This window comes from Pseudorca crassidens, chromosome 18, assembly GCF_039906515.1.
Source record: "Pseudorca crassidens isolate mPseCra1 chromosome 18, mPseCra1.hap1, whole genome shotgun sequence".
Lineage (NCBI taxonomy): Eukaryota > Metazoa > Chordata > Mammalia > Artiodactyla > Delphinidae > Pseudorca > Pseudorca crassidens.
In genome coordinates, this window is record NC_090313.1 from 12358709 (window position 1) to 12386425 (window position 27717).

General features: G+C 43.8%; 1 protein-coding gene across 33 annotated transcripts in view; it reads left to right on the top strand.

Annotated features, from left to right (window-relative positions):
• The window catches only part of DOCK9 (dedicator of cytokinesis 9), a 282686-nt gene that overhangs the window by 105152 nt on the left and 149817 nt on the right, over nt 1-27717 (top strand). For 25 of the 33 annotated variants that reach the window (XR_010936755.1, XR_010936756.1, XM_067712884.1 and 22 more), the window contains exon 2: nt 25895-26011. Coding sequence is in view for 31 of the 33 variants with exons in the window: in XM_067712884.1 (XP_067568985.1) it covers nt 25895-26011 (117 nt within the window). In the remaining 2 variants the exon portion in view is untranslated. Of the gene's footprint in view, nt 1-2688; nt 2938-25894; nt 26012-27717 lie in introns of those variants that run through there. The other 8 variants (XM_067712892.1, XM_067712899.1, XM_067712904.1 and 5 more) reach the window with 3 other exon arrangements.

The following is a 27717-nucleotide window of genomic DNA, read 5'->3' on the forward strand; positions in this document are numbered from 1 at the left end:
CACACAGGGGGATCAAGACAACTATTTGAAGGCTGTTGTCACAATCAAGCCGCAAAGAGGGAAGAGCAGTGGATTTTAAATTGCCTAAGCGCTTTGTGATGTGTTGTAGCAACACAGTAGGCGGAGTTGTCGTTTTAGATCACACAGCCAAAGTCCTGAATTTAAGACTAAGGTTAATTTCTTCAGATTGGAATAGCAACAGCAGCAATAGTAATTACCATTAAATAAATACCTACATATGTATTAGGCACTGTGCTATGCCATTTTTACAGTTTTACCTCTTCACGGAAATTACCTCGATTGGATTAAACCCAGATGCTGCCTTTATCTTTAATCGTTGATCAGTAGCTTTTACCTATTTGTGCTTTTTAGCTGTTGGCATCGTTGGAATAGAAAACTGGTTCACCATAGCATCATGGTGAAGAGTGTGTACACTGCATCCATACTGCCAATGCAGTGTGTGACCTTCTGCACATACGTAACCTCTCTGCCCGTCAGTTTCCTCATCTGTAAAATGGGAATAATCATGTTACCTACTTCATAGGGTTGTTATAAAGATTAAATACATTACCTCTGCAGGGTTTGGGACACAGTGAGCACTTACAGTGTTCATAAAATAAATAACCTTTTAAATTCCTTCTCATTACTTACAGAATGTCAGAGTATTTTGACCCAATAAATAGGAGAGCAGTTCTCTCCTTAAAGTCTAGAACTTCTGCTGGCTTAATGATGATGGGGATTTGAGGAAGAATTGGGCTTTTTAGAACATCTCGAGCCATTTTGAAAAGGTTTTCCAACTGTTGGTTATGTTGTGCTTTACTAGGGCTCAGTTTGTCTGTTTAGTGCTTATGGCTTGCCTCCTCTGATTTATAGAACATTTCTAAGTTTTGATTTAACTTATTTCAAATCTATATTTATGTTACAGGCTCTTTGGGTTTTTTTTTCTATCCTCTTGTAACTTTTGAAAGATAGATTTAAAAACAATTTTTTTGTTTTTTCTTTTTAATTTTGTTGTTGTGGGTTTTTTTGTTTGGTTGTTTTGGATATACTGTGCTGCATGTGGGATCTTAGTTCCCAGCCCAGGGATCGAACCTGTGCTCCCTGCAGTGGAAGCACGGAGTCTGAATCACTGGACTGCCAGGGAAGTCCCCTCCCCAAAGATAGATTTTAAAAATCCATAGATTGTATTATTTTGGAACACAGATTTGGTGAGTTTATATTACCCTGAAAGATTACCCAAGGTTGAGGAATTGGGTAGTTTAAAAAAATATTATAGAAACTACTAATTTTTTTTAATGGACTCGTAGAACCCTTGTGACTCATTACCCAATAGTATCCACACTCAGAAAGATTCCTGATGTTTGAGTGACAGAGACTGGGGTGACCTCGCGGGCCCTGGTGGGAAGAAGAACGTGTGGACATAGGGCGCCATCTTGGCTCCCCCAGTGCCCCCTCGGAGCCCTCTCAGCCTCAGTCACTTGACCGGGAGAGGAAGAGACTTGTACCTATACCTTAGTGATAGTTTCTGTATTTTCCTGGATAGATACACCTGTATACCTTGTGGCACCTCTTGTTGTTAAGTGATACCTCGTTCCATTGTTTACTTCTACTTCTATTATTACTCTTGCTAAATTCTCCCCAGTCTCAGTGAAACAAGAAGAATAACTGATTGGGAGAAAATCTGCAGCATCCCAGGAAGTACAGATTAATATTTAATCCCATCTTAATGTGCATTTTCCATGTAGTTTATTAATAAATCCCTTAACACTTTTGTTTTGGTTTTTCCTGAGATGATTTAAAAGTTACTTCACTAGTAATTTGAAGAAATGATTAAAATAGCAGGCTTTTGGGAAAACACATTTTAAGTGCTATCACCATTGAACCATGGGATGGTGACCCATCTACTTTCCTGTGCTTTTGTGTAAATCTCTATTAATTGTATGAATCTGTTATTTATGATGTCTATTAATCTTGCCTTCTCAACTTGCTCTGACACTCCCTGAAGGGAGAGACACTCTACTCTGCCTTATATTTTTACTGTGATCCTCTCAGTACCTAGTACCAGACTTATTAAAATTGGTACTCACATACATATTGATGGATTTAAAGTAGTATTTTGTTTAATTTACTGTGACATGCGGTATCTTGTGAAAATGTGTGATGACCTCCTCTTTCATCTACTATAAAATAGTAGGTAAATTAAGTTTGCGTGCCGCGGGCTGTCGTGCAGGGAGAAACTCTTCACTTACATCTGCACGCATGAGGTGCCGGCTACAGGAACCCCTTGGTGTTTGCACCTCCCTGCTTTGATCATCAGCCAGGCATTTGGTGTTGAGCCATAACACGAAGGAAAGCATCCGAAAACTAAGAATTTTAGAACAGCCAGATGACCTAGCTTCTCTTCAGCTCCGGATTTGAAGTAATTACGAAGGAGTCTAACCGTGACTGGTTTTCTTTTCAACACAGCACTATTCTGATTCGGGTCGATGTGGCCCACGCTGCGTGGAGCAGGCACGATGAGGCCGGCCTTTATCGAAGAGGCAGTGCACTGTGCATTGTGCAGTTTGGGGTTTGTTTTCCTTTGGCCGATGAGTGGGAACCTCCCATTTTCCGAGCAGTAGTAACACCCCTGGAGGCTGGCCCTCCCACCCTAGCGGGCTCTGCAGACCCAGCCGGCAGGGCTGACCACTTGTGCCTGGGAAGTCAGCTTCCTTTCTGTCCTCAGGCCCCTGGCATGCTGGTGCCTTGCACAGCCAAGGACTCGCAGCTGTCCCAGTTGCCAGACTTTCTGACTTGTGTTTTCAGCCGAGGATGCAGGCTGATAAATTCAGGACAAGTAGTAGAAATGTCAAAAAGGAGCTGGTGATCGAGTCCCCCCTGCAGTGCAAGGATGCAGCCCAGGGAGAAGTGGAAGCAGAGAGCCCAGGGCCAGTGCTGGTAAGAGGGCCCCATCCACGGGGCTTCTGCTGTCTTCTCCACGCAGTGCTTTTATTGCGTGTGCATGCTCGGGGCCTCTGGCTCTCTGGTTTGATTTTAAACTTGCCTTGCCTGTTTCTGGCGAACTCTCTTCTCTGTTTCCTCCTGTAGATTGACTTCAGTTCCACTTTGATTCTTCTTTGGGAGGAAAGATATGTTGATGTTTCGTGGGTGAATGTGGTTTCCAGGAGGCTCCTTTGTATAGAACAACTATGTATTGTTCATGTCTCACCTAGCTGCACTGTTGTCAAACGTAAACCCAAGAGGCACATTGTAATTGCCTTTTATAGGATTGAAAAACGTCTTTTGCAAAATTAAAACATATTTACATTATGTGTTTATGTGATTGTGAAAATTATGATGATGACATGGGGGGAGTGTTAAGGAACATAACTGCTGAAGTTAGTTACATGTATTCTCACTCATTTTAACAGGTTTGCCTTGAATTGAGCAAAGTAAGAAATAACCTAAGCTTTGAACCAGTTAATAGAAAAGTTTCTATTTTTAACATTAGCTAAACTCAGAGCAGTTTGGTTAAGTGCTTCGGTAGACTTTGTAAGGGAGGAATGTGAAAAATGGTTTTGTTGTTATCATCAGTGAGTAGGTTGTGCTTCTCTCTCGGAATTTCTTTAGTACAATAAAGGCACATAATTTTTTAAGCAAACTGCAAAAAACCACCAACATGCCCTGTGGTGGGGACAATTGAGCCTTTCAAATGATCTGTTAAAGGGATTGTTAAACTTGTACTTAGCAATGTTATATAGTGATTTTTTTTTTTTAACACGGAGGTTCATTTGCTGTTATAAAGTGTTTGGTTAATGAACTTAATTTTCAATTAATGTCTTTAAGAATCTGAACTTAAACTTCTCTGTAATGGATTTGATGTGAATTAAATTGCCTTTGACCTGTGAGACTGCCTTATATTGCATTGCCTTCAAAATTATGTTGCTAACCACGAACTGAGAAAGTCAGTAAAGTGTGATGGGCTTTTTCACTGTAGGTTTTCATCTGAGAGATTTAGGCCCCCCTCCCCGCTCCCAGCATTGTTTAGAGATGTTATTCGTTATCTTGGATTCCTTTCTGCTAGCACAATAGTTCATTTATCCATTGAGAAGCTTGAGCAGCTTCCATGCAGTAATAGATTTAACCGGTTAAAGCTCCCAGCTGATGTCGCTTATGATTTCTTGGAGGAAGTTGTGTGGTTTGGGTTCCCTTGTGAATATTCTTAAAAATCTTTTGTCAGTGATTCTCCAGATGTGTAGAAATATTTGTCCAGAGGATTAAGTACACTGTAGAAAGATGCTCTGTGATTTTTTTTTTTTAAACCACCCAAGTGACTTTTAAAAAACTTGCTTCTCTTTCTTGTGCTCAAAAAATCAGCCGCTTATGTCCCAGTTATTTGTTTAGGTCAAATCTCACTCCAGGCAGTTCCACGGGGAGTACGTTTTCCACTGTAATGGATAAGGCTGTGCTGGCTGCAGCTGCACCTGGTGGGAGTGCTTGTGGGACCCAGAAGCTTCTGGCAGCATGGAGAGCTCTGGCCCGTGCACCTGCAGAGAGAGGTGTGAGGGAGAGGGGAAGGCAACAGTGATACAACAAGAAGCTTTTTCTTATCTGACGGTGTTTCTCTTATTCCATTGGGGTAACTAAGCAAGATAAAAAGAGCTACTACCAGATAAGAGAAGCAAGGATATTTAAGCAGAGCCTCTGCCCAGGGCAGATCTCCTTACCTGTGATTCTCACTGCCCACAACAAATGAGAATTCAGCACACTGCTCGGAATACAGCTTTTCTGCAAGATGATTTTTTAAAAGTATGCCAGCACAGCCATGAGATCTGTGTGTTGCAGTGCTGTTCGTTACTATTATGTTAGTAGCCCGTGTGCCTGTTGAGAATCCCCAAGTCTGTAATGTTTACTTGTAAGTAACTTACTTTGAAATCAAGTTTTGGCTGGTTTTAGTTATGTACACAATCACTCCTTGGGGAAAATATTACGTAGTTTAGAAAGCAAAAAAGTAATTAATGCATATAATTAGAAATATGAATGGTGTAAAATAGGGAAATGTAAAGTGCCCTTACCTTTAATTTCCAAAAGTGCCCGCCATTTATTATTTGGTGTAAAACTTTCTCCTGTGCACATAAAAATATAACTTATTGTGTGTGTTTGGAAAATGCATTGTACTATAAATTTATGCATTAATTTTCTCCCAGAACATATCAAGAACATCTTTCTTTGTCACCACGTATAGATTTATGCCATCCTTTTTAATGGCTGTACCATAATTTGATTCCATTTGTTTCCAATTCTTTGCCATTAGTGCAGTGTATAATCATTGAGAAATGGCTTTGTGGGCTGTGAGTGACTAACATTGAATGTACTAGTAAACGTATCTGAAAGCACTTATGCTGGACAGAAGTGCTTTTTCTGTAAAACCGCTATCAGAAGTCAGTGTTTCTTTCCCCTCTGCCAGGGCAACAGTTAAGTTTCCCTTAGCAGTGGCTACTTGTTCCATGCTAGGTAAAGTCAATGTTTCTAAGAGAAGTATATGTTTGGACATTATGGATTTTCAGAGGCTGCAAGGTTCAACTTACAGGCACCTATGCAGGTAGGTCATGTCCCTTCACTGTGACAATAAACAGGAGGAAGTACATGGTGAATTTTCCCCATTCCTCTCCAGGCTCACTGCCAACCCTATAGAAAAATGACTTTGTGGGTTGTGAATGACTAATAGGGGAAAAATCAGGATATTCTTGATGTCTACAAGTTAGTTACCCCACTGAATTTGAATACCTATTTTTGCCCCCCAAACTCTAACGTAATTCCTGGAAATAATTTATTCTAATTGTTACAGCTCAACAATTTAGAGGAAAAGGGTGTGGCCTCAGAGAGTCAGAAGTGGCTGGGGTATATGTCCTGTGTGTTGCCTTTGCATTGGGTTACTTTCAAGAGGCGGGTGAGGACTGCAGCACAGGTCTTATTTTGCGAATTTTGAAGGTTGTAAGATGTGAAGATGGAGAGAGCTGCGTTTTCACGTGTTAGGTATGCTCCTTAGGTATTTTTAAAGAAGTATCTTTTCAGAAACACCTTTTCTATTTTTGATATTTTTCTTTTTTTAAAAAACAGCAATCAGAACTTTATTTATTGGCTTCACCACGTGGCCCGGTATTGAACCAGTGCCCCCCTGCGGTGGAAGTGCAGAGTCCTAACCACTGGACTGCCAGGGGATTCCCAATTTTTTATAATTTTCTGGAATCTTCAAGTGTTAAACACTGAATCTGAGTTCTTATTTTAACATTTTAAAGAACAAATGATTAGCTAAATGACCACATGAGAAAGGAGCATGTGTACCAGTGTAGAAAGGAGTAGGAGACTGGGCTGCTGGTTGGACAAGTCAGTGCGTTACCTGGAGAAACCTTTTCTCCCTTAAGTTCTATTTACTCTAGAAATAGCAGAAACGAATTAAGGTACAAACCCTGAAGGCTAAGCTTATGGGTAATGATCATGTTGTTGTCAATATCCTATAAGACTTCAGAGGACTGTGATTGAGTTAATTAAATTATACTTATAAAGCTCTTCTATAGAAGTCTTTAGAAATAATTAATTATATTATGTTGACGATACTTAATATGTAGTTTCTTTTTTTTTTTTTTTAATATTGAGTGGTAAAGGAAGGAAGTTCCTTCAAGCTCTGTGTAATGACATATTCCCAGGTGACAAACAACAGGACATTTTACTGATTCAGAGCCATAAACCTTCACTATGCTCTTTGGTTTTCCCCTTCATTTGTTTGTTTGTTCATTCAGCCACATTTATAAGTACTGAGGTTTGTCAAACATACTGGGTAGTGCATTGGGGATACCGGGGTGAGTGAGATACACGCTCCCTCTCCTCAGGCAGCAAGGTCTGGGGAATGAGGGGCTTCCTTCCTCAGAAATGCTTTTCACGTGGTAGTTTTTAGGCACAGTGAGTGTTAATCTCACCCATCCTTTTCCACTTAGGCAGAAAACACCTAAATCATCATCAGCTCCAGCAAGGACACATTCTATTTTTTAGCACCTAAAGCAGGCCTAGCCTTGCTTTACTGAAGGCATAGGGACCTCTGTTCACATGAATAGTCTGTGTGATTGAGGCCCAGCTATTGCACCGTATTTTGTGGAGCGGTTGGTGGAAGGAATCTTTGGGAAGTGCATGCTTCTCTTACCCCAGAGAAGGAGCTTCCACAACTCGTGTCACTGCCTCGTTACAGCGCTGAGCCACTCATGTCTTCTGGGAGGCTTGCTCGTACAGAGCATAAAAATCCACCCAGCCCCAGTGAGTTTCTTTTCTCATGTCTGTCATCATCGTGGAGGCAGAGTGGCTGGTCACTGTTTTTCTATAACAAGGTAATAGCAATTGCTTTCTTTCTTTTTTTTTTTTTCCGCTGTAAGGATAAAAATAGAAAATATTTATATAGTGCCTCGTTTTGTGTCAGACACTGTTTTAAACCTGTTTAAACATTATTTCAGCTAGTCTCCCAATTCCAGGAGGCAGGTACTGTTATTATTAGTCTTTTTACAGATGAGAAGACTGAGCACAGAGATGTTAGGTAACCTGCACAAAGTCATACATTTAGGAAGTGACAGAGCCTGGGTTTTAAGCTGCCAGTCAGGTTTTCCAGAACCCATAAGTGAACACATATGTATGATTCATTAACAAAAATGAGTGTATTCCTTATGCTTGACATTGGGATTATAAAGATGGAAAAGAGGGGTTCAAAATTCTCTGTCCTTAAAAAAGTTTTTAAATTGTTAGAGGAAGGCCAGTTTCAAAGTGACAGAACAACAGCAGTTGAATAGCTCGGAAAAATAAAGAGGAGGATGGTCATGCCTGAAGAAGTTGGAAACGTGAACAAGATGGAGTTGGGAGTTACGTCACTTTCCTTTTGAGTGTCCCGTTTTATCATCTTCCCGGAACGTTATACAGGAGCACAGATTGGTGGAATGTCTGACAGTCTGGAGACATCTTATTTCCCCCCCTAGATTTTTTTTTTTTTTTAAACTGATTTACAGCACGATCCAGGATAACCCTGAAATGTTTATTCCCTAATCAGTAGAATAGGCACCGTGGTCCCCATAGTGTTTAGAGGAGGCTGCCATTTGCCCAGTGCGCTCTACCCTTTGACAGGTAGTGGCTAAATACAAGATAGCAGAACTATGTCACAGGCAGTGGGTGGTGTTGGGTGGTCTCAGAGAAAGCACTTTGGAGACCAGATTCAGGTTTGGTCTGGAATCTGCCTTTCAATCTCTGAGGATGACCACCCTTCCCTCCCCAACTCCGTGCCAGCCCGGCCCTGGCTTTAGTACTTTTCTCGTCTGTAAAATGAGAAGTGTGTAGTAAATAATCTCGAAGGTCTCTTCTGGGGCTAAAGCTCTGTATTTCAGGGTCATTAGCTTTGGTCCCATAATAACCTGTGATGGAGTCAGATCCAGATCCTAGAGTTTCAGTTTCAGGTTCTAAGCTTAGTTTATCCAAAATCGTTTGGGTTTTGAGTTGTAGGAGCTGTAAAACAGGGGATACTGGATTTCCACCCAATGTAATGAATAAGATGAGTGCAGTGGGTTGGCAAACCTAGAAATAAATAGAAGTGGTAGCAAATTTGCAGTTACCAGGGATTACTGTACAAGAGAGGCAAGAAGACCTGGCTTGAGCCTACAGATGACATGACTGAGTATAATTTTTAGAAACAAGAAGACTTGGAAATTATAGTTTATCCTCAACTTTCCAGAAGTTTGAAATATCCCTGTAATGTGATACATAGAGCTCTTCCGAAGTTGCTCTTAGAGTACCCTTTTGAGGCTTCAGAAGTTTTTAGTGCTCGCTTTCCAGACAAATGTACGTGCCGCTTACTAGTGGGTCTCTGAGTGCTCTGCCGGGTGCTTGGGGAAGAGCCAATCTGAAATTCTGTTTTGGGATCTCCTTCGTGGAGAGCTGTCACTACTAAGGGAGAAGCAGAAGTTCGTGGTGCCAAGGGCCCTGCGCTCACAGTCAGGAGTCCTGGGTCCTGTGTCTTCTAAACATTCGACATTTCTAAGCTGAGATTGCGTTTCTGTCAGATGGAGGTAGTCGTGGTGTCTGTCCTCCAGACTCCTCATCTCCGAGGGTTGTCTGGCTGCCCTGGTCAACTTACTGCATTCAGTCTTTTCTTTTTTCTTTTTTGTTTTTTTTTGTTTTTGTTTTTTTGCGGTACGCAGGCCTCTCACCGTTGTGGCCTCTTCCGCTGCGGAGCACAGGCTCCGGACGCGCAGGCCCAGCGGCCATGGCTCACGGGCCCAGCCGCTCCGCAGCACGCGGGATCCTCCCGGCCCGGGGCACGAACCCGTGTCCCCTGCATCGGCAGGCGGACACTCAACCACTGCGCCACCAGGGAAGCCCCATTCAGTCTTTTCTTACTTCGAGCCATGCTCCAAAGTGCCACCGGACCAATCTTTCCAAAACGCAGATACGGTTATTAATTTCCTCCCTAAACCCCTCCCCTGACTTGCCTTTACAGAGAAGGCAAAGCACGGCCCACTTGACCCTCAGAAGTTGGCCCTGAACTTGCTTGCAGGTCTCCCTCATCTACTGCACTTTACAAAATGCGTCCTGACCCAGGCCCTGTATTCTTCAACCGGGGGTGCTTTCACACCCGGGCACAGTGCTTCTTTTGCCTGGCGTGGCTTCACTGCCCGACCATTCTCCCTCATCCTTCAAGTCCCGGTCACATGCCAGCTCCTCCAAGAAGCTTTTAAAACTCTCTCCCCACATCTTCCCATAGACTCTGTTCTCCGTGGCCCATCATGGCATCATTATTCTAGCGTGTTAGGTTATTATGCATCTCTGCTGTGTTGTAGCTAAGGCTTGTACTCTAGTCTCCCTCACTAATGCGGGGGCTTCTGCCCCACAGGAACCATGGTTTTCTTTGTATTGTCTCTGCCATAATGTCAAAGCTCCCCCCCGCCTTTTTTTTCTTTTCTTCTCAGCATCACTTTTGCAGGATGCGAAGAACAGGTTGCAGAAAGGGCTTCTGGGGGAGACAGGATCTGAGGATCATTCTCCCTCTTCATTCTTCCCTCTTCCACCTTCATCACTTTAGCCACTAATATTCAAGTACGTTGAAATGCCAAAAAGTAAAAAAGGATGCACCTAGAGGAGCCTGCTTGACTAAATGTGATGTGGGTATTGTGCCCCCAAACTCTCCTTTGCTTCTGTTATTTTTGATCTAAATTAAAATGTTAGCTAACACTTTGTGACTTGAGGACACAAGTGCAAACTTAGGTGACCAGGGTCAAAACTCTTCTATTTCTTCCTCTTAGCCAGCACCCTTTCCATGTGAGTACTACTTCTTCTCATCAGCCACACCTGAAACTGTAACATCACCTTTAATGGTTGTAGGACATTTGGAAAAAATCATTGTGTGACCTTATTACCAGAATCCCAGTAAATTGATTATATGTGGAAAGGGTAGTGGAGACCTACAAGATGTAGGGCAAAGAAGACCACTCTTCCTGGGGGGAAAGAAAGGAAAGCGGGGCCTGTTAGCAACACTGAACAATGTAGGTCACCTGCTTTACTTGACCAAGACTCGACCTGTTTTGTCCCTAATAGGGTAGTTTTTCCCAAATTTGTCTTGTGTCCCCAAGTGAAAATTTCAGGAAGTGGTCTGTCCTTTGTTTTGCCATGAAGTATTAAAAATTACCTGTGTGTTAAAAAAACATATGTTTCATACAGTCTGTAATAGTGCTGTCTAATAGAACTATATAGCCTGAGCCACATTTGTAATTTTAAATTTTCTTATGGCCAAATTAAAGTAAAATCGATAGGTGTAATTGATTTTAGTAATATAGTTTTAACCCAATATTTCCAAAAATATCATCATTTTGGCATTTAATCCTTATAAAATATCAAGGCATTACACATTCTTTTATTCATACTAAGTGTTTGTAAATTTGTGTCTATTGTACACCTATAACACATCTGAATTCAAGATAGTCACATGTGGCTAGTAGCTACTGTAGTGAACGGTGCAGGTCTATGACCTTACATATTCCATAGCAGAAACACTTCAAACCAGAAAGTTGTCATTTTGGTGGGTGAGTCATTGGATGGGGTGGGGAGGAAATGCATGATTTAAGTTTAAGGTTGGGTTTTCCTTGTGAAGATCATGTCCTTGAAGTATTGGAGGTAATGTAAATGAGGTTCTACCTGATGGCATTAAAACCTCACATTCAAACCTGATTCTTCAGGAAGATTTAATAGTTTGGAGTATGATTTGTAATGTACTTGATATGGAAAATGAATATCCTTCAGGAAAGGACTCTGCCTTTTCTCTCTCCCCCGTGAGATCATGGAGCCTGGGCAGTTCAGTGTAGCTTACGTTTCCAGATCTCAGAGCAGGGCAGAAAGGCTCAGATTTCTGTCCTTGCTGGAGGTGTGCAGGCTGAAGCGTCACAGTATAGAGCAGTGTTGTGCATTTCTCATACAAAGAGAAGTGGAAGCATTTAGGGGAGCGCTTCCTGTTCTGGAACTCTGAAATTCCATCACGTGTCTTGCTAGTGGGTGATGGGAAAGGTCCTGGGCTTGGGGCCTGGAGACCCATGGGTCACCATCTGTGAGACCTTTGTTAATTCATGTAACCCCTCTGAGCTTCAGTTTCCGCATCTGTGAAATGGTGATGATACAACCATAAGAAATTTGGGGAGGTTTAAAGAGAAGATATATGTGTGATCCAGCAAAGGCATGTTTATGTTGTAGGGACTAAAATTCTCCTGTATCTGAATGACACTTAACTATGTATGATCCCCGTGACCACCATTTGGTGAGGTCCTGCTCTGTACCAGGCACTGTGTATTGAAACCCTTCAATAACCTTGTGATAAAGATAAGAGAAATTGGTACTTTTCCCATTTTCAGATGTGGATATGGAGATTTAGTAACTTGTCTCAAGGCCACATAGCAAACAAGGAGTCAAGCTAAGATTATTTTTTTCTTTCTTTTTTTTTTTAGAAAGCTCCCTTATGTGTGTATGTATGTATGTATGTATGTATGTATGTATGTATGTATTTTTGGCTGCATTGGGTCTTCATTGCTGTGCACGGGCTTTCTCTAGTTGCGGTGAGCGGGGACTACTCTTTGTTGCGGTGTGCAGCCTTTCATTGCGGTGCCTTCTCTTGTTGCGGAGCATGGGTTCTAGGCGTATGGGCTTCAGTAGTTGTGGCTCGCAGGCTCTGGGCCTGAGTAGTTGTGGCGCACGAGCTTAGTTGCTCCACAGCACGTGGGATCTTCCCGGACCAAGGCTTGAACCCGTGTCGCCTGCATTGGCAGGCGGATTCTTAAGCACTGTGCCACCAGGGAAGTCCCTCAAGCTAGGATTTAAAAAAAATACTTTTTAATGTGAAATTCTCAAACACACACAAAGGTAGGTAGACTAGTAGAGTAGTTCTCTAACTTGGGTGGCGTCACAGTCACACACAGATCACAATCAGATTGCAGGAACCCACCCCCAGAATTTCTGATTCAGTGGGTCTGGGGTGAATGTGCATGTCTAAAAAGTTCCAGGCGATGCTGATGCAGCTGGTCTGGGACCATGCTTTGAGAAACACTGGACTGATATAAGGAATCCCCATCCCCCTGTCGCCACCTGCAACAGTAGTAAATATTTTGGGGACCAGGACTTCAATCCTAACTCCCCACACCTGCCCTTGGTGGTCTCTGAACTGCCTTTCTGGTGATGACATGCTCAGAAGCTCCTGTGAACCAGAAATGTGTTATGAATTCCATCCCCCGCCACCAATATTTTCAGATAAGTAGCTTAAAGTAGGTTGTTTGGAAATCTGACTCAATCTGGCTTTTCGAGCCCTTTAGCCTAATTACTTAACGTCTTTATTTCAGTTTCGAAAATAACTTTTATCGACATAGGAAGAATTAAAAATTTCAGGCTATAATGCTAAAAAAAAGGGGAGGGAAATTATTAGTTGGAACAGAGTCTGTAGTATAGATTTAAGATAGAATTATTTAGGCACCTACCATGGTGCATCTCTTTCTCTTTTGCTTTCATCATCACTTTGCACATGTGAAAAAATGGCAGCCAGAATTAGTCGCTGGGATGGATGTGTGTGTGAGAGATGCTTGCAGAGCTGTCCCTCAGGCTCTCCGCCTGTTCTCTCTCTCCTTCTCACACCCTTCTTTACCCCTCTTTGGCTCATGCCCTGTGTCAGGATAGAAAGCACTTGAGGTGCTGTCGGCAAGGGTGGTCCCTTCTCCACTCAGTTCTCTCCTTGTGCTCCAGAGGCACAGGGCATAGAGGAAGCCCCCTAGATCCCTTGCTCTCTCTGGCACCCCCAGTGAGCACAGCTGACTACATACAAGCAGTTGTGCAGGTTTTTGTTAACTGGTGTTATTACCTTCATTATTATCTCAATTCCCTTTCCATTTTCTAGATGCTATTGACTTGACAGTTTTTCATAGAGTCTTTAATTCTGCTCATTTTAGTAATAGGATAATAATTTTGGAAAACCACAGTTATTTATAAAAATGACAAATACAAAACCCAGGCACTTATCCTTCCATTAAATTGATTGATTTTGAGTGTCCAGGTATTGCTCATACTGACATGCCTGATTAAATAAAATCTCTCAGTGACAAGTTTTCTCATTTGAGTGCTCTTTTTAGTACTGTGTAAAAAGGGAATTCAACATCTTATCAGTGTTTATAATATAAAAAACTATATTCACAAGTGTGTTATTCTTGGTGTTAGTCTGTTCTGAGTGTAACACCACATTTCATCATGAGAAACATATTTAGATGTGTACAAGTCTGGTGTTCATTATGCGTTCTTCTAGACATTCTCCGGTTCATCAGCTGTTACAGTTTAATGCTCAGGTTTGAGCTTTCTTCTCAGTCCAAGCTTAGATAGGGCTCCCTTTTTCCTCCACTTTTCTATAGCACGTGCTTGTGCATCAGTGAACCTGCAAAATTTAAAATGTAGAGGCTTAGAAGAAGAACAGGGACCAAGGAAGAGCATGGTCTGGGGGGTCAGGAGACCTGGGATTCAGGCCCAGCTTTGCCAGCAACTCTTTCTGAGACCTTAGGACAGTCACTTAACTCCCATCCATGCTCCCAGGTGTCTCTGTCTGTAAGACGAGAGGGCTAGAGCAGATAATCTCAGGTTCTGATGTTTGCACAATTGTAGTTCTAGTATTACTGAACCTCCTGCTCATTTTAAACATGCACGATTCTGAACAGCTGCTGAGACCACTGTTCCTACACACACTTCTCCACAGTCTGGAGAAGAGCATGTATTGCTGAAGGAGCAATATGTTGGTTACCATGGTCTCCTAAGTTCTAATGTCCTGGGTTAAGGGAAGAAGACCATGTGTATTACAAGGAGATGGGAGGCATTTTCCACGGCTGGAAGATGTATGGACGTAGTTTTATGTCTCTCAGTCTTCACCGGTTTGCTGGCTTCCTTAGGGCCCTTCTCGACATGGCCCGCCTGCCACTGTGGCCTCATCTTTCACCACAGGCTGTAGTCTAGGGGTGGCTTTGAGACATGTGCGTACCCCAGGTGAGCTAATCATTGGGACGACCTCAAACACAGGCTATTCATGGGACTTCCCTGGTGGTGCAGTGGTTGAGAATCCGCCTGCCAATGCTGGGGACACGGGTTCGAGCCCCGGTCCAGGAAGATCCCACGTGCCGTGGAGCAACCAAGTCTGTGCACCACAACTACTGAGCCTGTGCTCTGGAGCCCACGAGCCACAATTACTGAGCCCGCGTGCCACAATTGCTGAGCCTGCATGCCGCAACTACTGAAGCCTGCACACGTAGAGCCCGTGCTCCACAACAAGAGAAGCCACCACAATGAGAAGCCAGCGCTCTGCAACTAGAGAAAGCCTGCGCTCAGCAGTGAAGACCCAACGCAGCCAAAAATAAATAAATAATCTAAAAAAAAAACCCAAAACGACATGCTATTTAGATAGTTGTTTATTTTAGAGGGGGAACTGAGGGCTGCCTGGGGCAGAGGTGAAACGGGACCCCTTGTGCAGAGCTGTTCGTCTCTGACTCCAGTGTTCCCACCTATTCAGAGAAACCAAGGCCCTGCGGGTAACTATCCATCGTTTCTTAAGCATATCCATTCCAGGAGTTCTGCTGCTGACCTCAGGCGGCTTGTCCATGTATTCTTTGCAGCCGCATCGAGTACCCTTTCAGAAAGGAGTTCTCGTAAACATAGTTTTCTGCATCACATTGGATTTCCAGTGATGCAGACACTGGTGCCCCAAGCCCTTGGCCAGCTGCCGTCTGCTCCCTTCATGCAACTCTGCCCAGCTATTCTGAACTGCCCGCTGCTTCCTGAACTCACCCTGCTCAGAGGGGATCAACAGGCCCTGGAAGAGACTCCAGCAACTTCCTATTCATGACTTTGTGTTTTCTTTACCCCCTTCCCTCTTCGATTGTACAGATTTCAGGCCCCCACAAAATCTGGTTCCATCCGTGAGTGCACTCCCTGCCTTCTCCATTTTCTCTGCCAGGAGCCCCCAGTCCACCCTGAATCCTGGCTGACTCGTTCAGCTCTTACACTCAGCTCTAACCGCCTCCTTTAGGAAGCACCCGCGTTGTTGGGCCCCTTTGCACACTGAGTGCCTGTGCTATGCCAGGTGCTGTTCAGGGGCTGGACAAAGCAGAAATAATATAGACACAGTAAATAAAATAGAACTCTTTGCCCTCATGGAGCTTGTAATCTAACTGGAGTGGGAGGGGGAGGGGAGTCAGGTTCATTCTAGTGGGTCAGGTGCCACTCCTGGGTTCCCACTGCTGTCATTCTTCTCGGGACTGTTCACACATCTGCCTTCCCTCTGGAATTGTGAGCTTTCTTGGGTGGGGGCTGTGTGTCCTTTTTATCTCAGTGTCCCAAAGACCTGGCACAAGGCGCATGGATAGGCTCAGTGAAAATCTGTGGAGAGAAGGAACATGTAACTGCTAATAGCATTTGCACGTGAGGAAGGGGGGCAGCTGCTAATTTCCTGCACCCACCCTAATTATAGGAAGCTGAGGACTTTTCCTTCAAAGCTGACAACTTCAAGAAGTTCCCGGTGCGAGTATAGAGTGAGTGAGAGTTGTGTGCAAGACGGTAGTGCAGAAAGGCTCGGGGGCCACGCTGATTAACATCTGGCTGCAGAAGCCCTCTCCTCCTTCCTGCAGGCCGTGTCGTCCCCCTCTCCCCAGCGACAGTGCTGGGGTCCTGTTGGCAATGTTGAGAAGTGCACCATTTTGAAAATGGACTCAGTTCCGTGAGGGATTTTTATCTCAGCTGGTCGAGTGGCTTTTATAGCTCTGCAGATAAATCAAGGAAGTCCTAAATTCTTTATAAGCAGAAGCGATGCATTTCTCATTGCTTAAAATAGGGTGCTCCAGGAGCTGCCATTTCCTCAGTTTGCTATTTCAAGAAGTGGCATTCAGGGTTTCAGCTCGTGTTAACATTTAATTACCAGGCGCACAAAGGCAAGAAATGACTAGAAAGTGCACTGGAAGCTATCATGTCAGAGGGAAGAGCAGTAGAATCAGAAAGCCTTTTTGTGTAGCTCTTCCCATGGTTTTTGAGGCTTCATACATGTTTGGCCAACACTGAACTCATTTGTGGGTTGATGCTCTCCGGTTCTGCTGGATTCCAGGGGAATCTCATTTTCTTGGCGCTCAGAAGATCCCCTGGCTTCTGATGGCCTGTGGATCTGGAATTTCAATCTGCGTGGTTGTTGAACAGCCAGACGCAGAGCAGCAAATGCTGTAGGAAGGGCTGAGTTCAGAGAGGCTCAGAGGGAGATGGACGGGAGGGCACGTGGATCACGCCCTTTGGCGCCCGTGAGAGCCACGTGATCACTGGAGGCTCGCCTGCTGCCCACTGCTTTGACCAGCAGATGGGGACTGGTGGCCTTGGTGTCAGTGGCTTACCTGTGCCCATGATGTCCCTTGAGGTGGAGATGCTTCTCCCCACCGTCTGGTCACATGGCCCTGGCCTCAGGCTGTTCCTGTGAGTCTCTTGCAAGGAAGCCAAGGCTTTGATTCTTTGATAGAAAACCGTGTGTGGGCCCCAGTGACTCTGCTCCATCTTCTGCCCTGCGGAAGCACCACACAACCCTCGATGAGCAGCGTCCCTTGGGATTTACCCCCCCCTTCTCTCCTCCTCAGTGTAGATCCTGCTGATCTCATGGAGCTGCCCTCGTGGCGGGTGGGTCTAAAGTGCTTCCCGACCCCCAACTGTTCTCAGCCCTTCCTGACACGAACCTCATCAATACTCAGTTCAGTTTATAACGTAAGCGTCTATTCGGGTTTTCTTTGGGCTCAGTCCCTGAATTCCACTGTCACCTCTATTTATTATTATATATTAATAGTTTCCTCTGCATTCGGCCTTCTGTTTTTCCTTTTTTTGTGAGAGTCCCTGCCACTGTTGTCTGTTTAATATGTTCCTTGGAGGATAGAGGAAAGTTTTTGTAAACAGATTGGTGAAGTTGAATGTATGTGTAGCACCCACTCAAAAACAAACAAAAAACTAAGATTACTGTCATGCAAGCAACATATTTAATAATAATAATAATGGTTACATTTATTGTGTGCCTACTGTTTGCCAGGCTGTGTCGAACATTAACTCAGTGAGGCCCAATAACAACCTCACGTAACTGCACAGCTCAGCTTTCTTAAGCACTGTACTGTAGACTGCCTTCAACTCGATCAATATCTGTGTGGCATATATGGCCCTATCAGGGCAGATACAGGTTTTCTGAGCAATGAAGCTTAGAATTTTGGGGACTTTTAAGAAAAATAATTAAAAGTTTTAAATATGAAATTTATAAATACAAAATTTGGCCTGGAAGTGAATGTTTTAGAATTTGAGTTTAGAATAATTTAGAATTTGAAAAGAAGTCACAACAAATTACAAAATTTAAAAAGCCAAATTATCAACATCGGAAATACAGGAAAACACATTTTTATCAATGAGTCTCTTGGCACACCTCAGTAATAACTTCCTTCCTGGCATTCTTTGGCTTCATTCTCCTGTTACCTCTCATATGATCATGATTTTATATCATCATTCTGTGTGGCAAGAATAGGTTGTTCAGTCTTTCCTGTAGCAAGGTTAGTTGAACTTTGTATTTTATTAATCATAGCTTAGAAAAGTTTCTTCTAGCTCTGCAACATTTGGTAACATCACATAAGCTTTTAGGATTGGATAAACCTCTGTTAGGTTTCTTCTGTACAGGAGCTGTGTGATTTGGGGGCATTCTCAGTTTGCGCAATGACTAATCTCAAGCACCTCCTACCATTTCTGGCCCAAGCACCTTGGGATGTGCCTATATTGCAGTATGGCCCCTGTGTTGCACCTCATATCGATTTGCCTATATGACACTGGGGGACCGACATAGTGGGCCATGTTCCTGTAAATCTTCCTACACCAGGATGCCAAGCAGCAATTGAACTCAACAGGGACGTACGTGTATGGGGCCTGGAGAGGGGTCTGTGCAAGTGAGGGGCATTCAGCTGTCTTAATGACAGTCAATGTGTCTCTGGATCCTGGGCTAGATGCTGCGGGAGCACAGAGATAAGGAGGCCCGGCCCTGTCCCACGGCACTAATAGTGGAGGAGATGAGCTGTCCATGGGTCATTTCAATGCAGGGCAGAAGGAACTGCACCCTAGGACTTGCTACTAACCCAGATGCAGTGGTCAGAGACGGGACAGGCTGCCTTTTAATGGGTTGAGGTGGTGCCCCAGTTATATGGCCATGCACTGCATGCCCTGGGGCCAGAGCAACTACGCTTTAACTTTTTCGGCATCTCTGCCTCTGTCAGATTTGTTTCTTTAGAGGAAGGATTCTGCTGCTAAAATAAAACATCTTTGGACCTCTGCCTGAAGGGCTGTAGGACTCTGACAGGTGTATAGGCGTGGGGAATGACAGGAGCAGGCTTGTCAGAGACAGTGAACCACACTGCTTGTGTCATGGGCGCGCGGGGCTGGAGATGTGACTGGAACCTGTGCACCTGCTTGCCCAAGGAGGGCTGTGCCATCACGTTAAGGAGTTCAAAACCTTGCCCACCTGAAGAATTCTCATTCTTCCCTCAGCACTCGTGAAGCAGCACTTCCTTGGTGAAGTGAGGAAACTTTGCAGCCGTGGACAGTAATTGACACCACCTCCCGCCCTAGCTCTGCATTAACGTCTGCCCGCACCTCTCACTATACTGAATTAGGTGTTTACAAGCCTGCCTGTCCCACTAGTCCAGGGTTTCTGTGACTCGGTCCCATGGCTATTCTCCAGGGAGGGACAACCCTCCCCCCAAAACTGGGTATAAAATGTAGAAAGTAATGTGTATATACATTTCTGGGGGGAGGGGCCCCATGGTCTCAAAGGGGTCTGTAACCCAAGGAGGTTAGGGAGCTCAACACTGGACTTGTTCCTTGTTCATCCCTAAATTTACAAATTCCAGCACAGTTCCTGGGTCATCATGATAGACCAGGGGTTCTTCAGAATCCCTTGGAGAGCTTGTTCAAGCATGGTCCCCATTCCTGGAGTTTCTGATTCAGGCTTGGGATGGGGCCTCAGAATGTACATCTGTGTGAGCTTCCCAAGTGATGCTGGAGGTGCTGTTCCCGGGCCCCCACTTTGAGAACCGCTGTTGTAGACTGTTGTGGACTGAAAGTACCACAGTCCTCGCCCTGTCTGACTTCACAGTAACCGAGAACTGAATGTTCATAGATAAGGACTTTTAACCTCCAAACGGGGGAGAAAGCTGAGGGACTCGTGTGTAGATTGAGTTACATTTTCTACACACTGTAAATGCACAGTACATGCACTGTACATGTTCTCAATGTCCTAGACTCGGGAGCTGGCCGAGCCCCATCATGCCTAGGGAGACACAGTGTCCTGGGATATTGAAAATTCAAACTGGTAAATGTGCAGGGTTCCGGAATCTGGTAGTTCCGATGGCCTAGGAGCCGTTCTAGGAGTATTGACCCTTCATCAATTTGGGTAATTCTGGACTCAGATTTTTTTTCGTTTGAAGATAAAAAATCAAGAACTTGTATGTAAATTATCTCAATAGAAAAGAAAAAAAGTAGCTCTTTGTATAATCAGGACTCATAAGATGGCTGCTCTCTTGCTGTCTTGTACATCCCCTGCCTGACCCTGCCCTGCGTCACCCTTACTTTATGCACGTGATTGCCTCCTTCTCCTAAGTTGACGGTTTAGTCAGTAACTACCAGTGTGATTGGTCCGAGAGTGACTGTTCTAGCCCTGGGACTAGACCAGCTCCAGTATGTTTGGTCATCAACAGGAAACCGCGGCCCTCACTACGGTTGCTAGCCCAAAGAGCTGCAGGGGGATGTGTTCCAGCAGTGCCCCTGGCAACCGAGGAGCCTTCTGATGTCATGTCCCCATAACTGATAGCATCCTCCTCCTCTGTGTAGCGAAGATTGCTGTCGTGTCCTACCTGCCGTGAGCTGTACATGGTCAGCTGTTGCTCTGGGACTTCGGCCTCTGGCTTGTAGGATTCCCTGTTCAGTAAATCGTTGATGTCTATGTCGCCGACTCCAGGTTCTTCCTCTGGCCTCATGGCCGGGCAGTTGCAAGGATTGCAGGACTCTGGGGTGCAGCCCAACACTCTTGGAGTTATGTCACCAGGAGAAGCATTGAACTTAGGTGTGTTGAGATGGCTTTAAAGCCAAGGCCATGTGCCAGCTCTGTGCTAATAAAACCTCTTTCTTCTGAACCAGGACTAGGGGACTGGCAGTCTGATAATTAACCTAATTTCACTTTGCTGTTAGTGTGCATTCCTGTTAGCAGTGATGCTGCAGGCCAGTTTCCTACACTAGTGGGCTGTCCCCCACACTTGTGAACAGCTGGAAAAGCTTAGTGGAGCTGAAGAACACTGAACAGCTGTAACCAGTGAATCATCAGTTTAAAGAAAGAGTGGAAAATAGGCGATTGTGCTCTTGACCCACAGTTTGGTAGATAGGTCCGCCTCAAGCCTCCCAAGCCCCTCTCTTCTGTCATTTCTTTCTGTCTTCTTTATCTTGCCCTTATGTTTCCTCCATCCCTGCATCTTCTACCTCCGCCACGCCTAGGTGTCTGTTACTTTTGTCTCTTTCTCTCCCCCATCTCCTTCTTGTCTCTTTTCTTTTCTGTCTTCACCAGTCAGTCTCCCTTCTCAGCCTTTCTCCTCGGATAGTTTCTTTCTTTCTTCCTCCTAAAATCCACATGTAGAATCCACATTGTGCCAGTTATTCGTGTTTGAAGCAAGAGCTTTTTGCCTTGTTCTTAACTTAGGTAGCAGGTGAGTTGCTCTCCATTGGCCCCTTTTCCTTGGAGTCAGCGGTCCTGTCGGGGACCGTGCTCCCTGCAGCTGCCGAAGACCTCTGCCCAGTCAGGTCTCCAGGAGTCACTTCGTTGAGCAACTTAAGGATTTGCACAAGTTTCAAATCTTCCCAGTCCTGGAGTCCCGAAGACCAGAGAAGACGTGTTATTCTTCTCTGAGATTTCCTGTATTTCTCATTCTTCCCTGAGATTTCCCTTATGCCATTCTTCTGTGGGCTTTCCTGGTTAACATGCATCATCAGTCTTTAACAGAAACGCTGGCTTATAAACTCTCCACAGACGTGCCATAGTTGAGCATTGGTGAGCACAGACCCTTAACAAGGAAGCCTGGAGAAGGAAGGGTTCTGACTGATAGAAAACTGGGTTCTAGTCCCGTCTGCCGGCTACTTGGGACGCTCAGGCAATCAGCTCAATTTGTGATCCTCAGTTTCCAGCCTCAGTCAAATGGAGTGATGTTTCCATGCCTACCTTTTAGTGGCGTTAAAAGATAAACTGAGGCATATTAAACATTTCAAGAGTTTATTTGAGCAAAAATCGATTCAAATTGGGCAACACCCAATTCCCAGTGGTTGGGAACACTCTGATGATAGGAGCTGGCGAGAGATTTACATAAAGAAAAGTGCAGAAGCAAAGAAAGGAATAATTGATTGGCACTAGCGTGAAGCCTAGTTGGCTGTGCTGGGTTGTCCTTAGTGTTTTGATTTCATTAACCTTGAGGCATTTACAGGCTTACATTTCAGTTTGCTTACATAGACTGCCACCTCAGACTGATGGCCTCCTTGTCTAGTTAATTTAACAGTGGATTAAGTGTGATCATCTGTGTGAAAACACCTCAAAAATTAACAGTGGCCCACGAAAGCAAGGTAATCCTAATACCTACAATGTTACATAAAATACTGCCAAGATACCTTCAGGGGAAAACAGTAGTTCATCTAATTAACAAAAGCGTTATTTGGTATGCTAAATAGCAAAACTGATTTATGAATATGTTAGTTGTTTTCATTTACTAAACATTTAAGAAATCCAAGTTCAGTCAAATGGTGAGAAGTGTCATTAAATGCACTTAAGAAGCTGTAAACATTGTCTGTATCAGTCCAGACGCAGAAAACACATCAGTTGATTGAACATGGAAAATTAATGTAGAGAATTATTAAATTGGTAAAAGGGGATCAACTACTAGGGAGTAAGGGTAACTCTAAAGCATGGATCAGCAAACTATGGCCCGTGGGCCAAATCTGGCTGTTGTACTGCCCCTCCCCCTGCCGTGCCAGTTTTATTGAGATGTTGACGTACACTACTGGGTTGCCTGTTTTTGTAAATAGAGTTTGATTGTAACACTGCTGTGCCCATTTGTTGACTGTGGCTCCTTTTGCTCTGCAACAGCAGAGTTTACTAGTTATGACAGAAACTGTAAGTTAGCCAAAATATTTGCTCTCCGACTCTTCACAGAAAACATTTGCCAACCCCTGCTCTAAGAATACAAGCCTAGTCTATCCAGGGAGCAGAGACCCAAGGAAAGCACAAACTGGGAAGAGCCCCCCAACCCCCGCCTGCCCCACCCCACCCCCCAAACCTGCACCCAAGGCTAAGATTCAGGCCTAGGTGGAGGGAGTGTGGCCCTGGTCTCTGGACAGTGGAGAAGTCAGTCTGCTGAGGATCTGCGGGCTAGAGGCTGGGAACCACCTGCTGGGGTGCCTGTGCAACTTCAGGAGGGTGTGCGCCGCTGGGTCTCTCCCGGAAAGCCCCCAGTGGCTGCTGGGCTATAGGAACAAAGCAAAAAACCCAAAAACCAAGGAACAATTCCAGAACACTGGAGCCTGAGAAAAGCCCCTTTCTAAGCAGTGTCCCCGCAGCACCCTCTGCTAACCAGGGCTAACACTGCGGCAGTTTTCTGAGAAAGCAGTCTGACCTTACCCTGTGGCCTGGAGGGAGTGGAGCTGATGATCTGTTCTGAGGGGCTGGAAGGGGAGGTACCCAGCTGAGGATTCCCTTGGGCCAGCTAGTGCCTGTGGAGGTGCCCAGGGCTGCAAAACTAGGTCACCTGCTCTGGGCTTCGCTGGCTGCAGTCATGTGCTGGACACATACAGGGCAGGGGGGGAGCACAGTGTCTGTTCCATCCTGCAGTCTTTCTCCTTCTGACCTCCTTGTAATGGAAGTTTAGCTGTCAGAATCCTGAGCTCTGTCACTGTAGAAAGCTCTGTGCCTTTTTGGATTTTATCAGGAATATAGTCCTGGTTCCTAAAGAAAATGTTACTGATTGTGACATTGATCCATTTTGCCAACAAGCACCTGTAGATTGATTACTATATACAACATAACAAAATAAAATAAAGGAAGAAATGATTTAAGTTGACTTAAAATATTTTGGAGAATACTTTTATTTTGTGTCAGTTCTTACTTAAAAATAATTACTTGTGTAAATCTTTTATTTGGCCTCTTTTGAATGTAAAAACATTTTAACATTACAAATATTTTAGAGGAAGAAATTACCTACACTTTCACAAGATAGCTTTAATTTTTTTGATTGTGTATATATATTTTCAATCTCCGTCCATAAACATGTACTGTTACCCAATTATAATAATTGTGCACATGTCTGAGCACTGTGTTTTTTCCTCAGCATATCATGACGTCATGTAGAGTCTACCTAAATCAAGTAATTGAAGTTAAATATGAACATTTTATTCTTATATTAGGCAGAGCAAGCTGACTGCTTCATTAAGAAACTTGAGAACCTCATTGGCATAACACAGTAGATGCTTTAGTTCTTGTTCTCAGGCTATCTCAGTGCCTGTTTCAAGCAGACAGCCTTCAGCAAGGTGATTCAGGATCCAAACTCCTTTCGTCTTGGGGCTTCACCCTTTCCTCAGGCCTCCTGAGTCCACTGCTGGATCCTGTGCATGCTGCTGGCAGAGGGGAATAGGGAGAGAACAGGGGAGAGAGGCCATCTCAGCTAGCTTGGGCAGCTGTAATATCAATAGAGTGGGGCTTAAACAACAGATATTTATTTCTCATAGTTCTGGAGACTGAAAAGTCTAAGATCAAGGCACTGGCAGATTCAGTGTTTGGTGAGGGTCCACTTCCTGGTTCATGGATGCTGTCTTCTTGCTGTGCGCTTGCATGGTGGAAGGGACGAGAGAGCTCTTGGAGGTCTCTCTTATAAGGACACTAATAATGTCCTTCATTTCACCCTCATTACCTGATCACCTCCCCAAAGCCTCATTTCCTAATCCCATTATTTTTCAGGATTGGGTTTCAACATATGAGTTTTCAAGGCACAAGCATTCAGTCTATAGCAGAGGCTTTTATGAGCCAGGCTTGGCAGCGACCACATCCCTTCCACTGACACGCTGTTGGCCAGAAGACAGTCACATGACCACACTAACCATGGGGAGGCTGGGAAATGTAGTCCAGTTCTATTTGGAAGGAAAAGAGACAGATTTGGGGAACACAAAGAAGTCTCAGTTACAATTCCTAATTTAGATGGCACATACCCGATGTCTTTATTAAATTTATTATCTGTATATGAATTGTCATTTTAATATATAGAGCATTTGTTGAAATTGTGTTATCAGATGTTTTTTATTAATAGTTTCAAAAATAATCTTGCAGTAATGAATTTATTGATATAATGAATTTACTTCTGATAAGTGTGTGTGTGTGCGCGCGCGCACACGTGCACGTGTGCCTTTTTAAGCACTTGGCATACTGTGCTATAGTTAGTTGAATATATATCTTTATCCTTGACTTAGCCCAGTTAGTGCCTTGCATGTGGGAAGTGATCACTGAACACTGTGGCAATGACTAAAACTAGCTGAGATTTTTACTGAGAATAAGTTTGGAAATAGCTAGAAAAGGCATATTCTCTCTTTTCTTTCCCAGTTGCTCGTTGCCTCTTTCTTTGGATTAGTGCATTCCAGGGATGATCATCCCTACCCCCTGGGGGTCACCCACAAGCCCTGGTTTAAGTACTTTTTTCCCTTGCTTGCCTGATTTTGGTCCAGCTCACATTTCTCTATGTTTAGGTGTTATATATGTAAGTGTATAGATAGTTCAGGTTAGACAGGGATATTTTGAGACTCAGAGATGAGTTCCATAGAGTTTTATATAAAATAGTGAGCTCTGGGGATTGCTTTAAGCCTAGGGCCAAGAAGAGATGGTCACGGCTGGAGCTGGTGGCCTTCATTGCCAGACCATGGCTGGACCTCCAAGCAGGGCAGTTCTGGCAAAGCTTAAGGCTTAGAAGGGGACTGACCTAGCCAGGGGTGACCCAAGACGTGACTGGAAGTTCCACCAGACTCCATAGCCTCCTTTGTGTTTAAATAACCAAACAAGCATGAGGACCATGAAGTGTTTTCTTTCCTTTGAAGACAACTTGTTTCTCTTGTTTCAGATTCTTCCTGATAGCAAAACTGATACACTCTCATTGTAGAAAAGTTGGAAAGTACAAAAACATGTAGAGTAGGATGTATGAAGTCCTTTAGTCTTAAGAAGTTACTTTTATCTTATGAGAGTGTTCCAATTGCTTATCTTTTCACATTCTAGGCCAAACCAAAGCTGATTGAGCCACTCGACTATGAAAATGTCATCGTCCAGAAGAAGACACAGATCCTGAACGACTGTTTAAGGGAGATGCTGCTCTTCCCTTATGATGACTTTCAGGTAGGTAACTTCTAAGTGTGTGTAAATAGAGCCGTGTGGAATTATATTTGCATATATATGTGTATATATGTGGGTGTATGTGTGTACACACGCAGATCTGAATATATGTTACATATGTATACATATATGTATGTATGTACATGCAAATACATGCGTACACATATGCATAAACACGCATACGTATATGACACAAATATTTTTTCAAGTGGGTATCTTTTATCTTGAATAGAAGTGCTATACTCTGGGCTAATTCTGTAGACACAAGTGTCTCCTATGTCTTAGGAAATTTGTTTGAAGAGGTGTTTAGGGGTTTTGCCAAGTGCCTTAGAGTCTTAAGGATGGGATTTGCTCGGAAGCAGTGGAGGATTTTGCCATGCATCCATTTAGAATGTCACTTTGGGAGACTGCCTTGAGAGAGGCCCTGAACTGTGTGTGGGCTCATAGAGAAGGGTTTGGGGGTTCTGACATCGAGGAATGTCCTAACATTTACCTCACTGATGCAGTGACAGGTGCTGTTCCTGGGAGCTCAGTAGCTGCCAGCAGGGGACTCAGCCCAGCTTCTGCTGTGAGCTGCTCTAGATTGTTGCTTGAAGCCTTTCAGACTATGGCCTGTGGCTGAGTGACCCACAAGAGCTTTGAGCCACTGAGGAGTGATAGAACCCCAGTACCGTTAGATGCCTGGCAACCTGGAGTCATCTTTGTCTACTGGAGATTCCAGTTATTGCCCTTGATCTCCTGGGACTTACTCTTGGCACTTCCTTCTTCTCTACCTGATGCTGTTACCATCCAAGACCTGTCTTTTGTGAATTAAACTGCCTTATTTTTTTTTTTAAAGCTTCCTTGATTCTTTGTTGTTTAATTTTAAAAACTAGTACATACTTGTAACAAACAAACAGGCACTATTGAAACGCTTGACATTAAAAGCCTCCCCTACCACCTTCTTTTTAATCCCACTCCCCAGAACATAACCTGTTATATATACAGTTCTTTATGTACCAAATTGTCTTTAGAAATTTCCATGTTAATAACAATTGTTAAATTATATTCCTTGAAGTTTTTTTTTTCCCACCAAATTTAAAAGCTTCCAGTTTACAACAAAGGTGAGAATTTTCACAAATGTTCACTTTTTCTAACTGTGGGTAAAATGATTATTCTTCAGTTCTTTCCTGAAAAATAAGGAATGCCATGGAAATGAAATTGACTATTAGTGGGATGCTGCTGCCAAAGTACGTTCTGCTCATAAATGGTTTCAGATCACCCCCCAAATATGATGCCTTGAAAACTTCATTACAAGAGTAGATTACCTAGCTAAGGGATGAATAAATGGAAACCTCAGAATGATGCCTTTTGTTAGCATGAGAAGTTAAATTAGATGATTACAAATTATACTCCATGTTGACGTATTTTTCCTGTCGTGTGCTCTGAGGAAGCTAAAGGTTGAACCTCAAGTTTCTCTGAGCGTGAAGTATGTATTCTTCTTGGTATCAGTTAGAGTAACAAAGTTATTTCGAGTTTTGCAGCCTGGAATGCAAAATTGTATTTGCAAACCTGAGATAAAACTGCTTAAGAAGCAAACAAACCACATAAATAATATACACTTAATTTAATTTCATCTTTTATCTCACAGACAAGGAACCTGGATGTTTAAGCATTTGTAGAAACAGATGATTGAAACTTTGAGAAAAACTCCTTTGTCCCTTTTGCCT